General features: G+C 44.6%; 3 protein-coding genes across 3 annotated transcripts in view; all 3 read right to left on the reverse strand.

The window, feature by feature from the left end:
- Window positions 1-886: 886 nt before the first annotated feature.
- Window positions 887-2422, reverse strand: LOC311488315 (trace amine-associated receptor 13c-like; the record flags this gene model as incomplete). Its single annotated transcript, XM_084544945.1, has 1 exon — window positions 887-2422. A coding segment is annotated over one exon (855 nt), but the record flags the coding sequence as incomplete, so codon positions are not given.
- A 10768-nt stretch (window positions 2423-13190) lies between these two features.
- LOC311488734 (trace amine-associated receptor 13c-like) lies at window positions 13191-14554 on the reverse strand (the record flags this gene model as incomplete). The annotated part of the gene is made up of 2 exons (XM_084545585.1): window positions 14172-14554; window positions 13191-14007 (listed from the first exon to the last, which is right to left on the reverse strand). Exons 1-2 carry the CDS (start codon window positions 14330-14332, stop codon window positions 13191-13193), a joined length of 978 nt encoding a protein of 325 aa, XP_084401711.1. The 5' UTR covers window positions 14333-14554.
- Window positions 14555-20165: 5611 nt separating this feature from the next.
- Window positions 20166-22300, reverse strand: part of LOC311488735 (trace amine-associated receptor 13c-like) — a gene marked incomplete at both ends in the record, with an annotated part of 2727 nt that continues 592 nt past the window's right edge. Inside the window, one exon of the mRNA XM_084545586.1 lies at window positions 20166-21019. Coding sequence (XP_084401712.1) covers window positions 20166-21019 — 854 coding nt within the window. The remainder of the gene's footprint in view (window positions 21020-22300) is intronic.

A 22300-nucleotide genomic window follows, 5' to 3' on the forward strand; every position in this document is an offset into this window, starting at 1 on the left:
CGGTCGGTGTTGAATCTTTTTTTTTTTTTTTTTTTTTTGGGTCTGTGTTGAATCTGTGGCGGTCGGAGTTGAATCTGTGGCGCACCGTCTATGTGTGGGAAACACTGTATTCAGTTTAGTTTAAGACTCGTCCAAAAGCTGATGGAGGTTCTAGTTTATCCAGAATCAGAACAGCTCAACATCTCATCAATATGTACCTCAATATGGATTCAGTATAAATAATACCAGACTTGGTGGGAGTGTCTGGTCGTTATGCTAATTTCAAGTAAATATCTACGCAATATCTTTTTATCTACTTATAGTTTTATTAACATAAAAACAGATCGGTAGGTTTGTTCATCTTAACTCAAACCCCTCTAAATATGCTGTTGTAAGTGTGAAATCAATGCGTGCAATTAGAGAAGGGTGTGTTCACCTCCTTCCCAGTGCTGATAACAGTCTGGCAGCAAATGACATAACAAGAATGAGATGTTCATTCATTCATTCATTCTCTATACCCGGTTATTCCTGTTAAGGGTCGCGGGGGTCTGCTGGAGCCTATCCCAGCTGTCATCGGGCGAGAGGCAGGGGTACACCCTGGATAGGTCGCCAGTCCATCGCAGGGCCACACACAGAGACAGACAACCATTCACACTCACACTCACACCTACGGCCAATTTAGTATCACCAATTAACCTAACCAGCATGTCTTTGGATGGTGGGAAGAAGCTGGAGAACCTGGAGAGAACCCACGCAGACACTGGGAGAACATGCAAACTCCACACAGAAAGGCCAGCAAGCCCATGGATTCGAACCGGTGACCTTCTCGCTGTGAGGCATCAGTGCTAACCACCTCGCCACTGTGCCGCCCAGAATGAGATGTTGTTCATCTTTATACTGTATACAGTATACGGTTAAATATAACGTTGTGCTTTTCATGGCGGATGTTACTGTGTTCTGCTTGGGATTGAATGTCAGGTCAAAGCCTGACTATCCCACACTTGTTGGTGTCGAGGCCTTAGAAAATCACTGAAAACCAGCTTATATCATTTACCTGAAGGCAATTAGCAACAATAAGTCAAGTACATACCAATGAGCATTACAGGCCCAACATACTGCAGAGATTATTTTCACTGAAATTGTGGAATCTTATCTGCAGTAAGAGAAAATATGGCCAAGTATCCTGCATTACTGACAGAGTGCAATCAAACCATCCAAGGAAATGTGTTTAAGTCCTAAAAACAATAATGTCACACATTATTCTTTATAATAGTTTATTATTAATGAAGGTTGGTGTCCTACTACAACAAAGCAATATGTTTATGATATTTATTATTAGTCAGTCCTATGGATATTCATCTTTAAATCATTTCTTTAAGTGATGAAGACTAAGCATATTACAAGAGAACAAAATGCAATAAATAGAAGAGGGTTATAAAGACTGTCTCATGCAGTCACTACTCTTCCATGTTTCTTTATCATTGTCCTGCTTGAATCATTGACTTGATCCACAGCATTTCTCTGTAGTGTTTATTTGGCTTGAAGGTCACACTTCCATCAGTGAAAAAAGGCAATCCACAGTTCCACTTTACAGGACGTTGGTATTACAGGAGCCAGACTTCAGGATTTGAAGTGTCACAATAAGTTTTATACATTTTCTAAACCAGGGATAGAAAAAGGCGTAGATGATTGGGTTTAGACAGGAGTTAAAATAGAACAGACAAATTACAAATAAAGCAGATGAAGGATTCATCAAACTGTCCTGGATTGTGAGTGAAACACAGTAATATGGACAGAGACATGTTAGAAACACAAGAACAACAACCCCCAGAGTCCTGGCTGCTTTCAGTTCAGACTTCTTAGCAGTTACTTTCCCTGAATGCTGCAGAGTAAGAGCTGTAGTATTAGAGCGCATGGCACGAGCCTGAGACACTGCCACCACAAATACTCTCAGATACAGAACTATTATGACAGTTATGGGCATAATGAAAGTCAAAATGAGATCTACAAATTGTTTGGTAATGTCAAAATAACTCACACATTCTCCGATGCAGGAATTAAACCTGCCTGGTTGTTTCAGACTCTCCTTCATCAGCAGAAATGCATAGAACAGAACACAGATCCAACACAGAGAGACACAGATCTGAACTCTCCTCGGAGTGACTTTGGTGGGATAATGTAGAGGATAACAAATGGCAGCATAGCGGTCAACAGATATGAGCACCATGGTTCCTACTGAGGAAGAAGTAATAACTATGCCCAAAACATAATAAATGACACACATCAGCTCACCAAAATACCAGCATCCATCTATGAGTGTAATCTGAAAGAAGATGAGGAGGCCCACGAAGAAATCAGAGACAGCTAGAGAGAGGAGGAGGAGGTTGGTGGGAGTGTGGAGCTGCCTGGAGAAGTAAGAAAGCAACACACTTCTTATTATTACTGGTAGTGATTATTATCTAAACAGATAACCCACATCACATCATTAAGCATTCAAGAACATTTCTATTAAAGCTACTTTCACAGTCATATCTGTCCAGTTTCATAAAGAGATGAAATAAGTGTCTACTTGAAGTGGGAGATGGAGATGATGACGAGCAGGTTGAGAGCTGCAGTCAGTAGAGAGATGGAGGACAGGATAACGTGAATACACACAGTGTCAAAGTGAGAACGCTTTAGCTTCCTGCAGGAAGTGTTGAGCTGTGGAAAGCAGAGTTCATCTCCCTCCATTGTCAGAGAGAGGAGGAGAGAGCTGCTGAGCTCTGGCAGCCTCCTGGCCACAATTCAGAGTCTTATTGTTAATGTAGCTCTTCTGACCCTCCTCTAAGATTCTTTGAGGACCAATGTCCCTCCTCCGTGTTGTCTACATGTTACCCACAAGGGCTTTAAGGACACTGTTTACCATTTGTCATCAACTCTGCAATGCATTGAGTTCACCAGTAATAACAGATTAACCACTTCCTGACAAACTGCTGATTGGTCACGGTGAAGGTGAAAGGTCAAGCTCAGGTAAACATTGGTACAACTCATTTTAAGTTCATTTTGTTTTCTTCCAAGTTTTAATTCAAACTTTCATGTCAATAGCTTACAATCAAACTTTGGTGAGTCAAAAACTCCTAGCACTTAGCTCACCAGCTTAAAATGTTCGCTACTCTTGATGCTAAGTCACGCTATGCTAAAGTAATTTGACTTTCATTAAATCTGCAGTGTCAATGTGTGTTGCAAGCTGCAATGCTAATGAACATGTAATTAATGGTAAATCCTTTTCAGATGTGCTATAGTGTTAATTTAGAACTATATGTGTCTTGCAGTTGTATCTTTATTGTGGAACTAACAGTCCCTTAGAAGAATGGCATCAATGAAAGGAGTGTTCTGTGGTATGCCAGTTTGACAACTGAGGCAGAGAAGTGGGGCTAGAAGGTGCGTGACCTGGACCTTGATGCCTACTAAACCCCTGTAGCCTACTTGCATTGGACACATTTTCATTTTCTGGCCCCACTAATCTGCCTCAGCTCCCAACCTGCTCCCTAACTTCATCTTCTAGTTGAATTCCTGCCCTTCTGTCTTCATTGTGGGTCTGAGAGTCCCTTGGGAAAAGGCCATCAGTAACGCCTATGGAATGATGATACTGCGGCATGAAGTTGAAAGTGCTTCCATTGTTGATGGGCTGCAGGGGTTTAGTAGCCAGTTCCACAATAACGCTGCTGACGGAAATAGATATCAGAGGCTGGGTTCAGTCAGAGGCAAGTAAGGAACTTGCCACTGACTATGGCAGAAGCCAAAGGAGACAGTGTGGGATGCTTAAAGGTCATTTGGTCACAATTTTACAAATGGCCAGGGGCCTCATGTACAAAGACTTGCGTGGATTTCCTTCTAAAACGTGGCCCACGCTCAGATCCAGAAGCACAAAAATATCCTCTTTGGCTGCTGTCCTCCATGCGCCACAATGTTGCGCATCACATATGATCTGTACATTGATCAAATGAAAAGGTTTCATCGTGTGATAGCGCTTTTATATCAATGTGTGTGCAGTCGATAGCTCCGATTGCATTCAGAAAACTGGATCTTACTGCAAATTTCGCTTTAATGTTGACCTGTTCAGATGCATTGTATGGGAATTTGATATACCTGGCTGACATGGCCGGCCGTCCCAATCGGTCAGACTAATTGTTTTCACATTCTTGACAGTTTTCCAGCATCACCTCTCAGTGTCACCAAAGGTTCAACATCTGTAGAAGCCAGGATACGCCAGACATGAGGTTGGCGTGAGACACGTACATGTTCACGGTCATTTCACTCTTGATATATCTGAACTTTTCCGTGAACAAGAACGTACAGAACGTTTTTGTGCGCATGCACCCTTCGTACATGAGGCCCCTGATCTGTACAGGAGTTAGCAGACAGATCCGGGGATCCTCTTCAGCTCTACCTCTTTCCTACTACTGGAAAGTCACTACTTGGGTTAATCTTTAGCGGTCAGACTCTGTGGTTATGCAAGAGGGAGAAAGAGTGGTGGAGTACTACAGCGGTACATTCAACAAAGCAGAGCGGCGACAACACGGTCGGTGTTGTTCATATTTGATTGCACACAACTGTCATGAAGGCTTGCATTGTCTTGTTTCTGCTATTGCATTCATTTGGTTAGACTGATGTAGCAACAAGCATAATGTTGGTACATTAAGTCAAAATGTTCCTGAGAGTCCTGAAGAAGAACTGGGCCTTCTATTACTCTGCAATAAAGAGCATCTTATTGCCTCACAGTGTGGTACGCAGGCTGCACTACAACACAGCACAAAAGATCATCAGTTGCCCTTTGAGCTCAATTAGTGACGTTGCAGGAACCCTCTATGTCTCAAGCAACAAAACACCCTGACCACTATCGGTTTAACCTCCAGACCTCTGAGAGGTGACACAGGTCAGTAAAAACTAGCACCATGAGACAATTAATCAGTTTTTCCCTCAGAGCCTTAATATTTACAAGACTCTGAGGGAAAATCTCAGAGTCTTGTAATCCAGCAGCAGTTTAGATTATCCCACTGATGAAATAATCTCTTTAGAAAGGTTAAAAGCGCCAGAAAAGCTACATTGAGGAGCTTTGGGTGAAATCTGTGTGCCACTGTATGCAACTGTTAATGGAGGATGTTTTTAGGAGTTAGGCATCGTCCTTATGAAACTTCTCATATTGGTTTCTCCACATTACTGACAATGTAACATAAATATAACAAACTCTTGTTGTATAAGGGTTCTGCATGAAGCTGGTGTTTACTATATTGTGAAGTTTGTTATAAGAAAAGTAAACATTGAAATCATCTGCAAGGCTGATGCAACTGTGTGCTGCATCAACTGGGTGTTGCATCAGCCCTCCACATGTTTAGCGTTGACAGTGTTGGTTTCACCTAGCGACAGTTGCATCATGGTGCATCTTGTTTAATCTGACAGTAACACCTCTGATTGCAGCAGTGTCACCTTCAGACGCTAATGAATACAGGTGTGAAAACCTTCTCGGCCAGAGAGACACACATTCATTAGCAGCAGCTAACAGGCTACACTCTGAGAGCTGATGCTAATGACACACTGTGAGTGTGTTATGCAAGACAGTGATTCAAACATGTCCAAACCTAAAACAAACCTTGACGTTTGCAGTAAATGACAGCATCCATATTTAAAGAAAGTTTGTGAGTTCAGTTTTATCGAACATAAAATATATGTCTGTAGACAAAAATACACCACTTAGCATTTTCAAGTATACAGTTGTGGGTCAGTGCTGATTGTTATTGTATAAAGGGGAGATTTGAAATACAAAAAATGACCAACAGAAGTTCATTAAATTTAAAAACGGCCACAGATAAGACATGATGAGCCTCTGCAGCTGAAAGATGGTGTCTCCTCCACCACAGGTGTGACTGGTTAGAGTAATTAAGCCCATGCACCAACCAAAGACACATGCACTGCTACTGCAAGGCCAGAGATGTAACACTACTGCAGTTATGTCTGATGATTCAATATGTTTGTATAGTTCAAACATTTCAGTCCTGGTTGATTTGTCAACACCTGTAGTTACTGCTGGTGCAGTCGTACAAATTTGAAAGCAGCAAATCAAAGTATCTGCATTTTAAAGAAGTCTGACAATAACTACCCTGAGCCTGAGAACAGTAGCACTCAGTGGAAAGAGTTTTCTACCGGCCTGAGAAGTTGGAGGTGTGCAGCTCTTCATCTAACAGCTCACTGCAGCCGCTCCTTCAGATTCCATTACTCCCTGAAATATAATAATTCAAACTGATCTTCTGTCAGAAAGTGATTAAAATGACCTCAGGAACCACTGAACTCAATGACAAACACGTTGCCTTTAACTGTGACTGATTTTTCTTTTCCAGTTAAATACTTTTAATGTTAAGCACGGGATATCACAGGGAGATACTACAGTCTCAGTACACAACTCAATACATTTTAAACTATTTAAATCAGTTTGCTTTATTTCCCTTGAATGCATCTGCCACTGGTGGTTTCTAGTGTTGCGTCGGTCGCGAATGATTCGTTCGTTTGAACGAATCTTTTGAGTGAACGTACTGAATGGAATCACTTCATGAACTGATTCGTTCCTTTCTCAGTTCAGTTGAGCTCAGCTGCGAACGTGCCGTGCCAAGGACAGAATCAGTTCATGAATTGATTCGTTCCTTTCTCAGTTCAGTTGAGCTCTGTAGCGAGCGTGCCGGCCGGGAGTGGAACTGCCAGGGGGGCAGTTCCACTCTAACAATCAGACATTTGGTCACAAACACAGGCTGGAAAAATGCACGCACATAATGTTCGGTCTTCGGTATGTATTATTGCACCAGACGAAGCACCATATTTGCATTAGACCTACAGGGGAATACATAATATAAAACAGTGTATATAATACCCTTACATTAATACACGTCTATAAGCTCTGACTGCCAGGCATCTGAAGTTTTTAAAAGTAACAGAATTTATGCTGTAGCTGTGATGTGTGTTTTTTTTCTTTTTTTAATATATATATATATATATATATATATATATATATATATATATATATATATAAACTCCTGCTGCTGTAGTGTTGTGTCACTCGCTACAAACAGAGAGGTGAGTCTGTCAGGCGATTCACGTTCGCACTGCCACTCATGATTGGCGAACGTACTGCAAGATTAGCGAATCAGTACATTCGCGAACGTACTGCAAGATTAGCGACTCAGTACGTTCGCGAACGTACTGCATGATTAGCGAACGTGCAGTACGTTCGCTATTCTAGTGATCCTAGAATCTTACAGCGAATCACGAGGCCTGTGTCACTCACTCACGTACTGCTGAACACACAGAACTGCCACTCAGGGCAGGGGACTTGGTTCACGTTTAGTAACTTTACTGCTGTAATTAGCGCTGGCTTGTTGACATCCGTGTAGCACCGTGTAGTATAAACTGTATAGAATAAAACGAGGCCAGAAGCTAACATGCTAATGTTAAACATGCTGTTATTTGACGGACACTTTCAGTGTGTATGTTAGCATGTGCGTTAACATACTGGTGTTTAGCCGCAGTGGTGTTGTCATTTGTATTTTATTAAGTTTTCTGTTGGCTGTACTACGTGCCACCGTGGAACAATAGACTAACCGATTCAGTCCGTTGTCTGCTAATTAGTACAACGTTACTACGTCTTTGTGTCAGAATCTCCATTCATATATTTTAGTATTTAGTGCTCTAATGCTTGTGATTTGAACTTTTATTGGTCAACCGTATGGACTGATGTCGCAGATCGCCGGGCTGCCGACCACAGATACGCTGAGCGGTTGTCTTGGCAACCACCGGATGTGGATGCGTGTGACATCAATCAGGGCTCCTGCTAAGGACGGAACGATTCGGTGAACGAATCTTTTGAACGAATCATTTTTGTCATGGTTTGGTTTCTGTGTTCACGTTTTGAGTTTTGTTCATGTTTCTTGTCTCCCCGTTTCCTGTTTTACTTTGTTGAGTTTTTGATTTCCTGTTTTACTCCTTGTGTTTCTCTGTTGATTAGATCATTGGTTTCACCTTGTGTCTCTTGATTTCTGTCACCTGTGTCTCATCACCCCTTGGTTCCTTGTGTATGCTTATATAGCCCTGGCTTCCCCTTTGTTCCTGTCGCGTCATTCCCAATGGTTTTTTACTCTGTGTCCCCATGGTTTGTTACCCTGTGTGTCTCCTTGTTTCTAGTGTTTTTTGCTTGAGTCTCTTGTCTCCTTTAGTTTGTCTTTTGAGAGTTTTTGATTTTAGTTTGCCGGAGTTCCTGCCTTTTTCTGCAGCGCCTTTTGTTTCCTTTTTATTTTATTAAACTCCATTCTTGCTCACTCCTGCCTCGCCGCTTTTTGTCCTGCGTTTGGGTCCTACCTCCCCCCTTGGATAAACCGTAACAGAATGACGCGACCACACATGGACCCAGCAGACTATACCCCTTTCGATGAGGAGGAAAAAAGGCGAGTACTGACTCATTATTTTGATAGACAACTGGAGTACAAACCGTGGCTCATGCCCGAGTTTTTGCCTTTTTTTTCGGGCACACGTTTGGCCATGAGGGCCCCAACGGGGAGGTCGGGCCCTCGTGGACGCCATGGAGGCAGGCCTGCAGGCCGGCAGCCGGGGGTAAAACAGTCTGGCAGACACGAGGTGGTGGTTCCCCGGCCTGCTGACCTTCAGCCTGCCAACCTCCAGCGATCTTCTCCTGTTCCGGCTCCCACGTCGGCCTCCCCTGTGTCTCCTGTCCCGGCTCTCAGGTCGGCCTCCCCTGTGTCTCCTGTCCCGGCTCTCAGGTCGGCCTCCCCTGTGTCTCCTGTCCCGGCTCTCATGTCGGCCTCGCCTGTGTCTCCTGCCCCGGCTCTCATGTCGGCCTCGCCTGTGTCTCCTGCCCCGGCTCTCATGTCGGACTCCGCTGCAGTTCCTGTTCCGGCTCTCAAGTCGGACTCCGCTGTGTCTCCTGTTCCGGCTCCCAGGTCGGACTCTCCTGTGTCTCCTGTTCCGGCTCCCAGGTCGGACTCTCCTGTGTCCCCTGTTCCGGCTCCCAGGTCGGACTCTCCTGTGTCCCCTGTTCCGGCTCCCAGGTCGGACTCTCCTGTGTCCCCTGTTCCGGCTCCCAGGTCGGACTCTCCTGTGTCCCCTGTTCCGGCTCCCAGGTCGGACTCTCCTGTGTCCCCTGTTCCGGCTCCCAGGTCGGACTCTCCTGTGTCCCCTGTTCCGGCTCCCAGGTCGGTCTCTCCTGTGTCTCCTGCTCTGGCTCCCAGGTCGGACTCCGCAGCGGTTCCTGCTCCGGCTCCCAGGTCGGCTCCGAGGGTCACGTCAGCTCCGAGGGTCGCTTCAGCTCCGGCTCCTGTCCCGGCTCCGAGGGTCGCTTCAGCTCCGGCTCCGGTCCCGGCTCCGAGGGTCGCCTCTTCCCTGGTTCCCGTCCCGGCTCCGAGGGTCGCCTCTTCCCTGGTTCCCGTCGCCTCTTCCCTGGTTCCCGTCCCGGCTCCGAGGGTCGCCCCTTTCCTGGTTCCCTTTCCAGCTCCCGTTCCGGCTCCGAGGGTCGCCCCTTCTCTGGTTCCCGTTCCGGCTCCGAGGGTCGCCTCTTCTCTGGTTCCCGTTCCGGCTCCGAGGGTCGCCTCTTCTCTGGTTCCCGTTCCGGCTCCGAGGGTCGCCTCTTTCCTGGTTCCCGTTCCGGCTCCTGTCCCGGCTCCGAGGGTCGCCTCTTCTCTGGTTCCCGTCCCGGCTCCGAGGGTCGCCTCTTTCCTGGTTCCCGTTCCGGCTCCTGTCCCGGCTCCGAGGGTCGCCTCTTCTCTGGTTCCCGTCCCGGCTCCGAGGGTCACCTCATCTCTGGTTCTCGAGGTGTCTCGGACCCCGGCTTCTGCTCTCGTTCCTGAGGTGGCTCGGACCCTGGCTTCTGCTCTCGTTCCCTAGGTGGCTCGGACCCCGGCTTCTGCTCTCGTTCCCGAGGTGGCTCGGACCCCGGCTTCTGATCCCGTTCCTGTGCTGGATCCTGATCCCGTTCCTGTGCTGGATCCTGATCCCGTTCCTGTGCTGGATCCTGATCTTGTTCCTGCTCTCGTTCCTGTGCTGGATCCTGTTCCCGCTTCTGCTCTCGTTCCTGTGCTGGATCCGGTTCCCGTTCCTGTGCTGGATCCGGTTCCTGCTCCTGTTCCCGTGCCTGTGCTGGATCCTGTTCCTGCTCCTGTTCCCGAGGCGGGTCGGAATCCTGCTCCTGTTCCTTTGCCCGAGGTGGGTCCGACTACGGCTCCTGCTCCCGAGGTGGGTTGGACTCCGGCTTCTGTTGCTGCTCCTGTTGCCGAGGTGGGTCCGCCGGTCTCTGCCGTGTCTGCCCGACCTCCCGGTCGGCCCCCTGAACTCTCTGCCGTGTCTGCCCGGCCTCCCGGTCGGCCCCCTGAACTCTCTGCCGTGTCTGCCCGGCCGCCCGGTCGGCCCCCTGAACTCTCTGCCGTGTCTGCCCGGCCGCCCGGTCGGCCCCCTGAACTCGCTGCCTTGTCTGCCCGGCCTCCCGGTCGGCCCCCTGAACTCGCTGCCATGTCTGCCCGGCCTCCCGGTCGGCCCCCTGAACTCGCTGCCATGTCTGTCCGGCCTCCCGGTCGGCCCCCTGAACTCTCTGCCCTGTCTGCCCGGCCTCCCGGTCGCCCCCCTGAACTCTCTGCCCTGTCGGCCCGGCCTCCCGGTCGGCCCCCAGAACTCTCTGCCCTGTCGGCCCGGCCTCCCGGTCGGCCCCCAGAACTCTCTGCCCTGTCGGCCCGGCCTCCCGGTCGGCCCCCAGAACTCTCTGCCCTGTCGGCCCGGCCTCCCGGTCGGCCCCCCAGAACTTTCGCCCTGTCGGCCCGGCTTCCCTGGTTCCCGCCTTCCGCGCCCCCTCCACCCTCCCTGTTGAGCTTTTGACTGTGCTTTAGGATTTTGGTTTTTTTGGGACGTCTGGAATCCGTCCCTTGAGGAGGGGGTACTGTCATGGTTTGGTTTCTGTGTTCACGTTTTGAGTTTTGTTCATGTTTCTTGTCTCCCCGTTTCCTGTTTTACTTTGTTGAGTTTTTGATTTCCTGTTTTACTCCTTGTGTTTCTCTGTTGATTAGATCATTGGTTTCACCTTGTGTCTCTTGATTTCTGTCACCTGTGTCTCATCACCCCTTGGTTCCTTGTGTATGCTTATATAGCCCTGGCTTCCCCTTTGTTCCTGTCGCGTCATTCCCAATGGTTTTTTACTCTGTGTCCCCATGGTTTGTTACCCTGTGTGTCTCCTTGTTTCTAGTGTTTTTTGCTTGAGTCTCTTGTCTCCTTTAGTTTGTCTTTTGAGAGTTTTTGATTTTAGTTTGCCGGAGTTCCTGCCTTTTTCTGCAGCGCCTTTTGTTTCCTTTTTATTTTATTAAACTCCATTCTTGCTCACTCCTGCCTCGCCGCTTTTTGTCCTGCGTTTGGGTCCTACCTCCCCCCTTGGATAAACCGTAACAATTTTAATGAACTGATTCTAGTGATTCAGTACAGTCAAAAGAACTGCCATGCCCATCACTAGTGGTTTCGTCAGGACCAGCAAACCGTTCTCTGCTGGAATAAACTTGATAAGAATCACTGACTTTTTTTGAAGACGATTCTGATTCTGAAATAAACTGGTGAATTAATACAAATATAAATGAATACAGAATTCATCTGAGGCCATTCCACAGATACTTGATCAGTTTGGGATCTAGTGAATTTGGAGGCCAGGTCAAAACCTTGTGCTGTTCTTCATGTTTTTTTTTTTTTAGTTGTTCCTAAAGTGTTTTTGTGTGTGTGTCTGTGTCAGGCTGCATCCTGCTGGGGATGGCTGCTGCCATCAAGGAGTGTCATTGCTATGGGGGTGGGGGGGCCTGGTCTGGTCTAGGTGGGTGCTACATGTCTAAGTAACATCCACACCAATTAATGCCAGGTCCAGAAGTTTAACAGCAGAACACTGAACTGTCACAAAATGGTCAAAATGGTCACTTCATAATAATGTGGCTGATCGTGTGTATATACATATATATATATTCTACTGTGTATTCTTTGTCATAGTAACACAGTTGGATCAGGAGAAGCAGTATCTAACACCTCTGTCTGCTTTTACAATCTCTTGTTGAAGTGACAGTAACTATTCAGTTTAGTTTAAGACTCGTCCAAAAGCTGATGGAGGTTCTAGTTTATCCAGAATCAGAACGGCTCAACATCTCTTCAATATGTACCTGAATATGGATTTAGTATTTTTCTATGTTAACAACAACCAGACATGTAATAGTGACTGAAAAAAGCCCATGCATATAAAGGTTCAACTCATGGATCAAATAATACCTGACTTGGTGGGAGTGTCTGGTCGTTATGCTAATTGTAACTAAATATCTACGCAATATATTTTTATCTACTTATAGTTTTATTACCACAAAACTACAAACAGATCAGTAGGTTTGTTCATCTTAAATCAAGCCCATCTAAATATGCTGTTCTAAGTGTGAAATCAATGCGTGCAATTAGAGAAGGGTGTGTTCACCTCCTTCCCAGTGCTGCTAACAGTCTGGCAGCAAATGACATAACAAAAATGAGATGTTGTTCATCTTTATACTGTATACAGTATACGGTTAAATATAACGTTGTGCTTTTCATGGCGGATGTTACTGTGTTCTGCTTGGGATTGAAAGTCGAGTCAACACCTGACTATCCCACACTTGTTGGTGTCGAGGCCTTAGAAAATCATTGAAAACCAGCTTATATCATTTACCTGATGGCAATTAGCAACAATAAGTCAAGTACATACCAATGAGCATTACAGGCCCAACTCACTGCAGGGATTATATTCACTAAAATTGTGGAATCTTATCTGCAGTAAGAGAAAATATGGCCAAGTATCCTGCATTACTGACAGAGTGCAATCAAACCATCCAAGGAAATGTGTTTAAGTCCTAAAAACAATAATGTCACACATTATTCTTTATAATAGTTTATTATTAATGAAGGTTGGTGTCCTACTACAACAAAGCAATATGTTTATGATATTTATTATTAGTCAGTCCTATGGATATTCATCTTTAAATCATTTCTTTAAGTGATGAAGACGAAGCATATTACAAGAGAACAAAATGCAATAAATAGAAGAGGGTTATAAAGACTGTCTCATGCAGTCACTACTCTTACATGTTTCTTTATCATTGTCCTGCTTAAATCAGTGAAAAAAGGCAATCCACAGTTCCACTTTACCGTATGTTGGCATTACAGGAGCCAGACTTCAGGATTTCAAGTGTCACAATAAGTTTTATACATTTTCTAAACCAGGGATAGAAAAAGGCGTAGATGATTGGGTTTAGACAGGAGTTAAAATAGAACAGAGTAGTTATAAAGAAAGTAGATGAAGGATTGATCAAAGCGTCCTGGCCTGTCAGTGAAACACAGTAATATGGACAGATACATGTTAGAAACACGAGTACAACAACCCCCAGAGTCCTGGCTGCTTTCAGTTCAGACTTCTTAGCAGTTACTTTCCCTGAACGCTGCAGAGTAAGAGCTGTAATATTAGAGTGCATGGCACGAGCCTGAGACACTGCCACCACAAATACTTTCAGATACAGAACTATTATGACAGTTATGGGCATAATGAAAGTCAAAATGAGATCTACAAATTGTGTAGTAATGTCAAAATAACTCACACATTCTCCTATACAGGAGTTAAACCTGCCTGGTTGTTTGAAACTCTCCTTCATCAGCACACCTACATAGAAGAGAGAACAGATCCAACACAGAGAGACACAGATCTGAACTCTGCTCTGAGTGACTTTGGTGGGATAATGTAGAGGATAACAAATGGCAGCATAGCGGTCAACAGATATGAGCACCATGGTTCCTACTGAGGAAGAAGTAATAACTATGCCCAAAACATAATAAATGACACACATCAGGTCACCAAAATACCAGCATCCATCTATGAGCGTAATCTGAAAGAAGATGAGGAGGCCCACGAAGAAATCAGACACAGCCAGAGAGAGGAGGAGGAGGTTGGTGGGAGTGTGGAGCTGCCTGGAGAAGTAAGAAAGCAACACACTTCTTATTATTACTGGTAGTGATTATTATCTAAACAGATAACCCACATCACATCATTAAGCATTCAAGAACATTTCTATTAAAGCTACTTTCACAGTCATATCTGTCCAGTTTCATAAAGAGATGAAATAAGTGTCTACTTGAAGTGGGAGATGGAGATGATGACGAGCAGGTTGAGAGCTGCAGTCAGTAGAGAGATGGAGGACAGGATAACGTGAATACACACAGTGTCAAAGTGAGAACGCTTTAGCTTCCTGCAGGAAGTGTTGAGCTGTGGAAAGCAGAGTTCATCTCCCTCCATTGTCAGAGAGAGGAGGAGAGAGCTGCTGAGCTCTGGCAGCCTCCTGGCCACAATTCAGAGTCTTATTGTTGATGTAGCTCTTCTGACCCTCCTCTAAGATTCTTTGAGGACCAATGTCCCTCCTCTGTTGTTGTCTACATGTTACCCACAAGGGCTTTAAGGACACTGTTTACCATTTGTCATCAACTTTGCAATGCAATGAATCCACCAGCAATAACAGATTAACCATTGGTATTTATTTTGTTTTCTTCCAGGTTTTAATTCAAACTTCCATGTCAATAGGTTACAATCAAACTTTGGTGAGTCAAAACTGCTCGCACTTAGCTGACTTTTCTTAAGTCTGTTAGCAGTGTCAAAGTATATTGCAGTAGTATATATGCTGCAAATCTAATTAATGTAATGTTAAATCCCATTCAGAAGTTCTAAAGTGTTAGTGACTTTAAAATTATATGTGTCATGGGTTTAAGAATGCTGATGGTAACCATATTAAAACCAATGATATGGTGTTGTATGTAAACTGTACGTCGTGTTATGGCTACTTATTTGTATTTTGCTTATATGCACTATAGCTACAAATCAAAGCTCCATTCTTTTATGAGAGAATGTGCCCAGGGGAAAGTCAGACTATAGAAGAAGGATTGGTGACCACCTAGACAGCAACAGCAGCAGGCAGGTGTGGCAAGGAGTTCAGCACATCACCAACTACAGGTCCAACCTCGGAGCTGCAGAAGGTGACAGCTACTGGCAGAGGAGCTGAATCACTTCTTTGCCCGCTTTGAAGTGAAGTCACCTGAGGCAGCTATACCACACTTTATGGCCAACAATAACCGCCACTTCACAGAGTAGGAGCATGAGGTGAGGCGCTTGCTATTATGGCTAGTTATTTGTATTTTGCTTATACGCACCGTAGCTACAAATCAAAGCTCCATTCTTTTATGAGAGAATGCGCGCAGGGGAAGGTCCTTGGTGGATAGCCATACTCTGTCACCAACTTGATATGTGGGTGCTTGCCGTATGCCAGCAATCAGGAGTTGCCTTATAACTTGCCACACTTTTGGGGAGCACCTGACGAGCCTGTCTCCAGATGTGCCGATACTGGGTAACCAAAGCCAATGCAGAGAGTACACTGACTTCCTCTTCTGGGTCTGGGAAAAAATATGTCTTGTAGTCATAGAGACAGTGAAAGAGGGCAAGACCAGTAGCAGAGCATGACAGTGTATTGTTAGCATACATCACCAATCCCTTATCTGTACTAATTGGTAGGCATTCCTGAGATCTATCTTGGAAAAGATTTTAGCTCCTTGTAACAATTCAAATGCTGAAGAAATAGGAGCAAGAGGGGCTTCTGTTCTTATGGATAATGTTATTCAGGCCATAGTAGTCAATGCAGGGGCAAAGAGACTTGTCTTACTTATCCATAATGAAGAATCATCCAGCTCCAGCAGGGAAGCATGAAAAGCGAGTGATGGCTTCCATCTCAGGTGCTGATAGTGAATGAAGTCGCCCCCGAGTCGTAGATGGTACAGGTAGCAGGTCAATTGCACAATCATAGGGAAGATGGCGGAGCAATGAAGTGACCCTTGCTTTAATGAATACTTCTTTGAAATCTAAGTAACAAGGTGGAACTTAAGTCAGTCTGGGAAATCTGAGACAGGGGCACTGTACATGGCTGCTGGGAGAGGTGGTACAGCAACAGAAGCAGGGGAAGCAACAAGGTCAGAGGAAAACATGTCTTCTCACAATTTTTGTGCTAGGATATCACTTCAGGTGATCAGGTAAGTCCCAACTGTCTCCACCCGCTGTTAGCAGCCAGGGTACAAACTCAATGGCAATGACATAGGCATATCAGGACCCTGGCTGCCTCACGTCCGGGAGCAATCTGTTGGAAGATTTTAATAAAAGTTTCAGAGAAGCTCTCCAAAGAGTCACATATGGGTGAATTCTGGCTTCACTCAGCTGTAGTTCAGGCCTCAGTTCTTCTAGACAGATGGGAGATGATGTATGCTACCTTGGCTGGATTGGTAGGGTTGGATGCAGCTTGGAGCTCAAAACAGAGGCTACACTGTGTCATGATTGCTCATGATTGTGGAGAGGTGAGGAGACAAGGCTTTAAGCCTGGAGCAGACTCTGGGCCCGGAACTGGAGCTGACCGTAGAGCTGGAGTTGGAACTGGAACTTCTGTAGATGGAGGATTAGCAAATGCCCTTGGTTTGGTTTATACCACCACTGAGACTGTTAAACTTGGCCGGATGAAGTCTATCAGCAGTTGCAAGATGGCTTTGACACAGGTGGTGTACTGTGTTACACCAAGAACTAAATGGACATAGTTAACAGCAGACAAACACATGTGGGTCTTTCTCAACAAGCAGCCTTGGGTGGGAGGTTCCACGGCTGCTGGAGTTCAGGAACAGCGCCTTCAGGTCTGGTGACAGGGCTCTCTACACCACGGCCCATACCAACCTGAAGTGAGGCATCCTGAAGCCCAAGTCAGACTATGGAAAACGGATTGGCGACCACCTAGACAGCAACAACAGCAGGCAGGTGTGGCAAGGAGTTCAGCACATCACCAACTACAGGTCCAACCTCGGAGCTGCAGAAGGTGACAGCTCTCTGGCAGAGGAGCTAAATCACTTCTTTGAAGTGAAGTCACCTGAGGCAGCTATACCACACTTTATGGCCAACAATAACTGCCACTTCACAGAGTAGGAGCATGAGGTGAGACGCTTGCTGTGAGTTGTCATCCTGGGGACAGCAGTCGGACCTGATGGTGTCCATGCATGTGTGCTTGCTGGGGTCTTCACCAGGATCTTCTACCAGTCCCTGTCTGAGGCCACCATCAATTCCTGCCTAAATTCCTCAATCATTACCATGGGACTTTCAGAGTCCACCTGCCTTTGGATAAAGGACTTCTTGTCAGATGACACCCAGAGGGTTATTGTGGCCACCCCCACATCCAGCATCTACACCCACAACTGCACCCCCACCCACCACAGCAACACCATTGTCAAATTTGCTGATGACACCATGGTTTATGGGACTCATCTCTGGAGGGGACAAATCTGCCTACAGGAACAAGGTGGAGCAGTTGACAGTGTGTTGCAGAGACAACAACTAAGCTAAATATAACTAAGACTGAGGAGACTGGTGTATTACAGGAAGAAGAAAACAGACTTTCAGCCCTTATTGACAGACGGGGACTGTGTGGTGAGGGTGCTGGAGGGTATCCACATCATGGAGGATCTAAAATGGGGCGCAAACACTGTCGAGCTGGTGAAGAAGGCCCAGCATAGACTTAATTGTTTGAGAGTTCTCAGGGAGAAGAACTTCCCTCAAAAACTGCAGGTATTCTGTCACTGTTCAGTCGAGAGCATCCTGTCTGAGTGTGTGCTTCTCCAGCTGCACAGAGGAATGTGCTAAAAATAAATGATACATCTCGTCATTCCTCCTAAAGTCACATATTTTTTGTTTTTCTTTCATTCATGTTTCATGCTTCCTGTTTTATTATGAAAACTTACCTCTCACTTCCTGTCTCTGTGTTTTTCCCTCCAGTTTTGATTGTCTGCCCCGCCGTCATTAGATTCACCTGTGTCTCATTATCATTCCCTTCTCTTGTGCGTTTAATGTGTGTTTTACCTCCTCTCTGTGCCAGTTCGTCTTTGTACCTCAGTGTCAGACATTCCAGCAGTCTACTTACTCCTCGTGATCTGTTTTCCTGTTTTTTTGGATTGTTTGCCTGTTTTGCTTAATACTGCCTTTGCCTCGCCCTTTGGATTCATTTGCCTGTATGGAGTGACTATCGTGTATTGATCCACCTTTTCGCAAGTAAACCGTGTTTGGTTGAAACCCAAACTGTTTCTGGGAGTCCTGCTTTTGTGGAGTACCAGTCATAACAATAAAATGAAATAAAATATGGTCTGTCTTGTACAGAAAAATACAAATACAGAAAAATATAAACAACACCACAAAACCACCCACACATGCCTCTTGTTTCTAATTATTTGATTTATCTCACGCTGAATCTGTTCCGTGCCATGCACTGTGAAAGAGGGGGATGGGACGAGTTATCTGTGCTCAGGTCAGGCAGCAGTTCCTATTGATTATTACAAACGTTTGAAACATGTGTACTTCCAGGGCAAGAATGCACAAGGCTTAGAAGAAAACTCCACCTTCAAGTCTTTATTCTTGCAGAACCTTCACCCATCTGTGCGCACTCACGTTGTACTCAGAAGTCAACAAATCGTGTTTATCGGTACTGTCGGCATGAAAAAATTGTTCCCAGTGTAGAGGTATGTTGTCTTTTCTAACATTAAAAAATTCAGTCAGACTTTTCATTTGTACTAGCTACAGGCTAGATAAGTTAAATGGCCTTGTTTTTATATAGCGCCTTTCTCACTATTGGAACTCAAAGCGCTTTACATTCACAGACACATCTACCCATTCGCTCACACGAGAACACACACATTCACACACCAGTGCCATGCAGGGGGGCGACTGGGAGTTGTAAAAGAAGTTGAAATAAAGCAGTGTTGTCCAATAATGCTGCTGAAGATACTGTAGCTACTGTGTCACTATATAATTGTAGTATATACCTCTTTTATTTTAGTAAGGCATAATCCCAACAAGATAAACCATAATCTCACATAGGGCACCAAAATGACTAGAGCCAGCTCTGCTCTCCATCCTCTGGAAGAAGTGCACAGCTCACGTTGCCTCAAGAAAACCTCAAATATACTGAAGGACTCATGGCACCCTAGTCACAAACTTTTGGAACTGCTGCCATCAAGCAGAATGAAAACCAGAACAAACAGACAGTGTGTAGACATCTGTGTGTTTCTCTTTCATGTCCTAACATATGTTTCACATTATATTTTATTTGATTATGTTTAACTTGAACATTGAATGGACTGCACTTGTTTCTGTTGTACATGGTATATATGTGCTTCTAATCTAAAGAATAAGACATATGTCTTTGATGTTTATTGTTTCCCTGACTGGTGTTACTGTGTTCAGTGGTTGTGACTGACTGTCAGGTTAAAGCGTAGAAACACTTGTCAGTGTTTTAATAGAGGCTCTGTGTTAAGGTTCATAGAGATGTTCACACCTAACTTTACAGTTTGACGGTGCAGAAGATTGATAAGCTAAAACCTATCCAGACCTGTGGTCAACTAATAAGTAATCTATCTCCTACAGATATCTACTACTGAGCCCTGCTGTCACAAAATACTCTACTAATGGTTGCACAAGAAAGAGTGGAGAAGACTGCATTGAACTAAATGTAGAATTGTATCTGCAGTGAGTGCAGCACATCTTATTTTGTTAGAACTGAAATGATTAAAGTTACTGTACATCACAAATGTCTTTTATATACCACGTGTCTCATTTCTCTGAAAACAACATTAAGGTTTGATTGATTTGATCTGATTATGTGTCTGTTTGAGAAATTCTAGGAAGGTAGAAAAAGGAAACTCCAGAAAGCTCTTTGATTGTGTGTATACAGTGGACATAAAATATACTTTATCACAATTTCAGTCATAGTTTTATGACATTTATTATTCATCAGTCACCTACATTTAAAGCACATTTCACTGACTAAACAATAAGAAAGAGAAGAGAGGCATATATCAAAATATAAAAGCACTTTTCTTACATACTTCTGCCTTCACAGATTTGCCTGTTTTCCAATACACTGTGACATTAGGCCTCTACTGTGCTGGTGGAGATGCACCTGACCATCTGTTCCACAGAATACATTTGTAATATGTTGGTTTAAACAATTAGTTTGACTTGACATCAAGGTTACATCTCCTCCATCACAGTCGAGGCCTAATTTCAGTCACAGTACGTTGGCATTACAGGAGCCAGACTTCAGTATTTGAAGTGTCACAATAAGTTTTATACATTTTCTAAACCAGGGATAGAAAAAGGCGTAGATGATTGGGTTTAGACAGGAGTTAAAATAGAACAGACAAGTTACAAATAAAGCAGATGAAGGATTGATCAAACCCTCCTGGTCTGTGAGTAAAACACAGTAATATGGACAGAGACATGTTAGAAACACAAGAACAACAACCCCCAGAGTCCTGGCTGCTTTCAGTTCAGACTTCTTAGCAGTTACTTTCCCTGAACGCTGCAGAGTAAGAGCTGTAGTATTAGAGCGCATGGCACGAGCCTGAGACACTGCCACCACAAATACTCTCAGATACAGAACTATTATGACAGTTATGGGCATAATGAAAGTCAAAATGAGATCCACCATTTGTTGGATAATGTTACCATCAATCACACATTCTCCGATGCAGGAATTAAACCTGCCTGGTTGTTTGAGACTCTCCTTCATCAGCACACCTACATAGAAGAGAGAACAGATCCAACACAGAGAGACACAGATCTGAACTCTGCTTTGAGTGACTTTGGTGGGATAATGTAGAGGATAACAAATGGCAGCATAGCGGTCAACTGATATGAGCACCATGGTTCCTACTGAGGAAGAAGTAATGACTATGTCCAAAACATAATAAATGACACACATCAGGTCACCAAAATACCAGCATCCATCTATGAGTGTAATCTGAAAGAAGATGAGGAGGCCCACGAAGAAATCAGAGACAGCTAGAGAGAGGAGGAGGAGGTTGGTGGGAGTGTGGAGCTGCCTGGAGAAGTAAGAAAGCAACACACTTCTTATTATTACTGGTAGTGATTATTATCTAAACAGATAACCCACATCACATCATTAAGCATTCAAGAACATTTCTATTAAAGCTACTTTCACAGTCATATCTGTCCAGTTTTATAAAGAGATGAAATAAGTGTCTACTTGAAGTGGGAGATGGAGATGATGACGAGCAGGTTGAGAGTTGCAGTCAGTAGAGAGATGGAGGACAGGATAACGTGAATACACACAGTGTCAAAGTGAGAACGCTTTAGCTTCCTGCAGGAAGTGTTGAGCTGTGGAAAGCAGAGTTCATCTCCCTCCATTGTCAGAGAGAGGAGGAGAGAGCTGCTGAGCTCTGGCAGCCTCCTGCCACAATTCAGAGTCTTATTGTTAATGTAAGCTCTTCTGACCCTCCTCTAAGATTCTTTGAGGACCAATGTCCCTCCTCCGTTGTTTGTCTACATGTTACCCACAAGGGCTTTAAGGACACTGTTTACCATTTGTCATCAACTTTGCAATGCAATGAGTCCACCAGTGTTGGGCCTGGTACTAAGGGCACTCAGTATTGGGGTTTGGCTATCATGAATAATTAATAATTATCAAAAATAATTATTATTATATTAAATACATTGGATCTGAATTACTAGATCACCTCGGGGGCACCACCCTTCTAGGAAGGGAAAAGATAGCCAATTAATCAAAACAGTCTCATAAATTATACTAAATTGTCAATTTGGAGTTCGGATTAATAATTAATTTAATAACTATATAACCAAAATTACCACGTTAACAACTAGTTACAGTTGAAGGAATTTGGAGTTCTTGGCAGTGTAGAGGTTGGCAATACTCACTCTTGTGCAATATTAAACAGACAGGTATGTTTAAAAGACATTTATTAACAAGAATAAAAGCAAACATACAATCTAACAACAGTGTACTCTATTCTACAGGTGTGTGTGTGTGTGTGTGTGTGTCAAAATGGCCGCTGGTTGTGGGCGTGTCAAGATGGCCGCCGGTTGTGGGCGTGTCAAGATGGCCAGCCGGTTGTGGGCGTGCCAAGATGGCCGCTGGGGCTCTTGATGTCTTGAACACAAAGGAAACAATGGCTGCTGAGTGGGGACACTCAGACCATGTGCTGGCCAGTAGATGTGTGGAATGTGATAAGGGTTTTATGAGGTGCCAGTTTAGAGGAAGAGTGGTTAGTTTAGCATGCAAGACCCTGAGTCTATGTGTTGCATAATCTAACTAACATCAAACCACTATACTATAAACAACTCAATATAAACAAATATCACATCAAATCAACATTTCTAACT

The sequence above is a fragment of the Chelon labrosus genome (genome assembly GCF_963514085.1).
Source record: "Chelon labrosus genome assembly, chromosome: 5".
NCBI classification, from domain to species: domain Eukaryota; kingdom Metazoa; phylum Chordata; class Actinopteri; order Mugiliformes; family Mugilidae; genus Chelon; species Chelon labrosus.